General features: G+C 36.3%; 1 protein-coding gene across 1 annotated transcript; it reads right to left on the bottom strand.

Moving 5' to 3' along the window:
• Positions 1-2,444: 2,444 nt before the first annotated feature.
• On the bottom strand, positions 2,445-5,791 carry NPY2R (neuropeptide Y receptor Y2). The gene is made up of 2 exons (XM_069105077.1): positions 5,684-5,791; positions 2,445-4,154 (listed from the first exon to the last, which is right to left on the bottom strand). The coding sequence occupies exon 2, from the start codon at positions 4,126-4,128 to the stop codon at positions 2,974-2,976; it is 1,155 nt and encodes a 384-aa protein (XP_068961178.1). The 5' UTR covers positions 4,129-4,154; positions 5,684-5,791; the 3' UTR covers positions 2,445-2,973.
• Positions 5,792-6,061: the final 270 nt, after the last annotated feature.

The following is a 6,061-nucleotide window of genomic DNA, read 5'->3' as shown; positions in this document are numbered from 1 at the left end:
CCCCCATCTCCCCCATCTCCCCACTCCCAACAAGAGCCCAGCTGCTGTTTACCTTTACAACATGACTCAAAAGCTATCTCTTTACTAACGTGGAAGCTCATTAAGAGCCGGGATTGAGTCTTATTCAAACTTTGTATTGCTTCTAGTGCCTGGCATAGAGTTCTTGGTGTAGTGCTTAATACACATATGTTTTGTTGGTTTGCTTATTTACCTACTAGTCTTCCATTTCTGGGTTTTTAGTAAGTGTATAAATTCTAATTGGCATAAGATCAATCGTATCCTCTTTACTTTCAGATTCTGGTTTTTATAAATAATATCATCAAAAAAAGGAAATGTTTTATTAATACATTTTTTTCAATTCAACAATATTTCTTCTTTCAATAGAATCCAATATTAAGTGGATAAAAATGATATACATAGACTATGATTTTACTATCACATCATAGGTCTTAGGAAAATGTATGGATATCCCCTCTAGGAATTGTTCTCCTAGGGAAGAATTATTATATATTATTTATGCATTATGCTTAATATACAATTGACCTAAGTAACATGCTAACAAATGGACACACTATTTCAAAGACAAAATTAATGCAATCAGAAAAATTCATCACAACACATAAATTATTTATTTATATAATACTGTAACAATATACATTATTCCATCCCTAGCTACCATTTCATCCCCTTTCTAATCTTACTTCTTATTGTACTTTATTTATTTCATTACTTCAAAGAATTTTGGTCTGTCTCAGAAGCGATGTTTTATTTCTAATATCCTCTCCCCAAATATTTGAATAATGAACCATAAGTCATAGAATTCATACCTGGAAGGAAGTTTAGAATTGATTGAGTCCTGTGCTCTCATTTTACCTCTGAAACCTCCAAAAAGTTAAATGACTTGCCCAAGATCACCCAGGTATAAAAAGACAACTGTGATCTGAACCCAATAATTCTGATTTTGAACCTATTCTGCTTTCCACTGATTCTTGCCCAGCGTTAACAAAATAGATTTCTCCAATTCATAATAGCCACATTTTCAATGAAACAAAACATTATCAATATTCAATTAGTTGTTTAATGTGGCAGTTATCTATAGATGGGACTTACAATTCACCACACACATTATGATGGTAATGAAACTTCTTTATAACAGTATTCAAAAGACTAAGTATACTTATATATATTTAGGTGATTTTCATGAGGGCCAAAATACCCCTTTTTTGAGTTGGGGAGAATAGCCCTTCCAAGGAACCTTGCAAGTGGGAGAAAGAGAAAAGCCCCTAAAATTTCTCATAATTTCAGGAGTCTGCCTTCTGTTAAAGGAACCCACAGGACCCCAATCAGACTCTTTGAAAATTCTCTCTGCCAAAAGCATCATTATATACCTAGGGATTCCCCATTGGAAAGCATATTTCCAACCCTGAGTCCTTTTTGAATTATAAAACATCAAGATCTTCCTTTGGCTGAAGCTAATGCCTGTTGTAATTCTCAGATATCAAGATCTCACATTGACTGGATTCATATTCACAAACCTATTTTGACATTTGAAGACATGTCAACCCTTATTGGAAAAGAAGAAGGGTAATGAATATCTTTTAAAATAAGTGAACATTATATTCATGATTTTTTAACACAAAAGCACAAGATTACATTGAAGTCCCTATATATATATATAATACATAAAACAAAAACATTATGTATCTATTTCTATATTTTCAAAAGCATTGCTTTTTAAGACAGAAAAAAACTGAATAATTACAGTGAAATTGATCCATAGAAAATATGTATGAAATAGAAAGAATCCAACAGGCTCCATTTTGAAGTAATTGTGTTATTTTCTTCATTTTGAATGGACCCATAAAGGGAAGGTGGGGGAGGGGAGATATGGAAGAAAATCACAGAATAAGATGCAGTCAGTAAATTGTGTTTTATACTTGAGCTACAACAACTTACCGATGGCTACAAGAAGTGCATATGGTTACTACAGGAAGCTGAATGAACGTCTAGTTTTATCATATTCCTACCAGACTTCATTTGCAAACTTAAGTGTATATATGAAAATGGTGAGCCCAGCCCTAACCCAGGATAAGTGAAACAAACCATAAATGTTTACAACAATATAACAATTAGTAGTTTCAAAATGATCAAATCATATCCTGTTTTATCTATCAGCATTATCTAGATAAAAAGCAAAAATTACTCTAAACTGGAAAGTTAATGGGAGTTTACATTGCTATATTCTGCTGGGAAGTTGAATCTAGGACCCTCTTATTTCAAGAAATGCTAAGCAAGTATGAATTTCATTTCAAGAAAAACTTTCTCATTGAGGGCTGAGCCATTTCCCCCCCTTCAAATGTCAAATGATTGATAATACCAAAGGCTTCATTTTATTTCCTAAAGTCTTCTAAACAATAATGTTCAGAAGGCTCTCTGAGAGGATCCCCATCATAGCAGTTTTTAGGAAGATGAGAAAAAAATAAAAAACACATCTAAGAACATCATATTGTTCTGTGGAAAAAAAGTGTTTGCAGAGTGATTTGTGAGAAGGGGTGCATGTTGTCAGTCACATGGGCACCTCTAATCATAGCCCTATAATGTTGGGAGCCATTAAGCAAATTTATTTATTTTCTTTCCTCATTGAAATGTTGAACATGCAATGTCTTACTGCATTCAGACTTTACATGTAAAATTTTTCTTCTGCCTTCTTGGAAAGAAACTTTTCTGTTTATGTTCATAATTTATCCCACAATCCACTGAAAACAAAGTCCTTTTTTGGTATGCTTTGGTTTTCACAATTGCACGTGGATATTGACAATCAGCTCTCCAAGGAAATCACCAGCAGAAGTTTTGACTCAAGTGCTGGTTTTTCTTTTTGGCGGGTTAAAAGAGGATATGCCTAAGGACCTCTTTAAAAGCCACTTAATGACTCTAATTGGAATCCATTCCCTGACTTTTCAGAAACCAAGCTCCTTAGACATTGGTAGCCTCCGTGAAAGAGTCATTGGCACAGGTGTTCTTCTTTACCTCAAGGTCCTTCTTGGCTTTGAAGGTCACTGACACTTCTGAATGAATGGAGTCCACCCTCTGCTCACAATGAAAGGCAGAAAGGAAGGCCTTTCTATAGTTGCTATTCATCCAGCCATAAAGAAAGGGGTTGGCAAAGGTAGAGCACATGGCAATGATGTGAAATATTGTGAAAATGAGCTTGTATTCCTTCAGGTCCAGAACCCGGTTGTTGATGTCAATGGCAAGCTGGAAGGCGTGGAAAGGCAGCCAGCTGACTGCGAACACCACCACCACGCACACTAGCATCTTGGTGGTTTTATGCCGACGCTGATGGTAGTGGTCATTGGCCACCCCAGGGCTGATATGATTCTTCAGCTTACTCCAGATCTGTATATAGGCAAATGATATGATACCCAATGGCAAAACATACAGAATCAGCAAGGAAGAGAGACTATAAATTGTACTGTACATGCTCTTTTCCTCACCTGGCCATTTCTCAGTACAGACCATGATCTCAAAGTCAGGAATGATCTCAATCAGAGAATACTCCCGGAAGATAGCCAGGGGACTAGCCAGCAAGGCACTGATTCCCCAGGCCAGGCCAATGATCAGGAAACTGATCTTCTTAGAAATCTTGCTCTCCAGATGGTAAACAATGCAACGGTGTCGATCCAGGGCAATCACAGTTAGGGTGATTGTGGACACTTGCACTGCTAGGCCCTGGGCATAGGGCACCAGGTGGCACAGGACAGGACCCATTTTCCATTCTCCCATCAAGGTATAAGTAAGGGTGAAGGGGAGACAAAGTGTGTTCACTAGAAGGTCTGCTACAGCAAGATTAGCAATGAAGAAGTTGGTGACAGTACGCATACTCTTGAACTTGATCACTACATGGATCACTAAGGAATTGCCAATTACTCCCAGCAAGATGATGGTGCAATAGGTCAATATGAGGATAACCTGAACTTCAATCAACTTGGTGCTATCAGCAAGCCCTGGTTTATGGTCAGTAGGTAGCTGACCTCTTGGGGTAGTTTGTTCTGTCCCATACCATTCAACCTCTGTTACCTCTGTTGTCTGATTCTCTTCAGTCTGTGCTCCTGTTGGCCCCATGTTCATTCTGCACAGTTATCCTTGGCCTAGAACTAGCACAGGAAGCATTTAAATGGAAAATTAGTAAAGATAAAACAAAGAGAAATCACTTAGCCTAGAAACGTAATTTTGTACTTGTGTTCAAATAATCAGAACCAAAATGCAAGTTCCCTGTGACATGAAATATTCATGAAATAGGATCCTATTATGAGATAATTCTTTGTTTGTGAAGATTTGCTTAATATGCTAGCTTTCTGTGTGTGCCAATCAACTATGTGCAGTGAAAATATTTCCAAAGGGAATATTTAAAATGTCTTCCTTTTTTTTTAAAAAAAACAATCTAGCTATATTAGAATGGAACATAATGTCCCTAATATAGTTTATATATACCTAAGATAGATTTTTTTCAATAATAAGGCTTTGCAATTCTAATTTCTAACTCTAGAGGAAGCTGTGAATTAGTAACATCTTATCTGAAAACTGTATTTCTTACCTATTTAATAAGTATATCTGAAAGAGGTGGGGGGGGATAAACATAGGTACAGCCAACTCCCAATTACCTATTCTTTATTAGCTGTACTAAATGTTCTATATTGTGTCTAATTCCAACTACCAGAACAGACTTTAAGGTCATGTACGCTCATCAGTACTAGCTATATACTAGTACATCAGTACTAGTACTATAGTTTGGAAGGCTCAATTCATTGAGGCACAGTTACAGAATTTGGAGATATAAGGTATCTAGTCCTACCCCTTACATTTACATATGACACCAAGACACATGTAATAGCTTGCAAAAAGCCTCAAAATAAGAGCTGGTATAGGTATAATAATAATCTAAAATTAATATAAATGATATATGCAATATTCTTGAATATTCTCTTTTTCAATGGAGAATGAGAAGTGACTAATTAACTAAATAGCATTTTATAGAAAGGCATTGGAGTATAGGGGAAAGAACACTGGATTTGAAATCACAAGACCTGACTTCTATTTACTTCTTGTAAGAGTAAATCACTTTATTCTCTGGGTTCTAATTCCACAATTTGCAAAATGTTAAGTCTAGACTAGATGACTTCTAAATCCTCTTTCATCCTCCTCTCCCTTTCCCCACAAAATCCTACAATTTTTTCTCCTAAGGAACAGCCAAATGGCATGTTGACCAACTTTTGGTTACTATTACTACCAAGCAAAGATATCAGTCTTGGAATTCTACTCAAACCAATTCAGGTTTTTAACAAATATGAAAAAGATACTTTTCTTCATTTAAGTCAATATGGGGTTTGTTGTTACTATTACTACCAAGCAAAGATATCAGTCGTGGAACTCTACTCAAACCAATTCAAGTTTTTTTTACAAATATGAAAAAGATGCTTTTCTTCATTTAAGTCAATAAGGGGTTTGTGAAAAATCTAATATTTAAGTTTTACTTTGGAGGGAAGGGAGGCTAGTAAGTGATGACCTGGACCTATGATTTTATCAATGCATTAATCAAATCCAGATTAGCACCTGTTAAAAGGTTTTCTTTGGCACTTATAGAGAGGTTTGATTGCTTGCTAATGACCACATGAAGAACACATACCAGAAGATGAACTTGGAAGCAAGATTTTCTGACTCCAAGGTCAGCACTCTATTGACCAGCCATGTTGATGCCCTCTGTTGACAGCACTGGATTTTCTTTGTTGAAAGAAGCTCCTGCTGAGGAATGATGCAGATGAGTACCTTGTCTGAAATTGAGTATTGGAGAGTTGCTTGGGTCACTGAGAGTTTAAGTGACTTACCCAAGATCACACTGCAGGTAGGTAACAGAGGCAGAATTTGAATCCAAGCCCTCCTCATTCCAAGACCAGCCTCACTATCCACTGTTTACTATTCACTTAGAAAAACTAAGAGTCAAACAAACTTTGCACCCACTTTCATATCTTCTTCCTTTCTCTGCATCATCAGAAAACACTGAAGC

The sequence above is a fragment of the Petaurus breviceps genome, unplaced genomic scaffold (assembly GCF_028583685.1).
Source record: "Petaurus breviceps papuanus isolate PSGF00001 unplaced genomic scaffold, PetGlider_PUasm1.0 76, whole genome shotgun sequence".
In the NCBI taxonomy this organism is placed as follows: domain Eukaryota; kingdom Metazoa; phylum Chordata; class Mammalia; order Diprotodontia; family Petauridae; genus Petaurus; species Petaurus breviceps.
Note: the sequence above shows the minus strand (reverse complement) of the source record. Positions and strands in the feature narration are given on the sequence as shown.

What these genes read in the sequence shown, in the direction of transcription:
- NPY2R (XM_069105077.1), bottom strand. Translation starts at nt 4,128, where the DNA reads ATGAACATGGGGCCAACAGGAGCACAGACTGAAGAGAATCAGACAACA.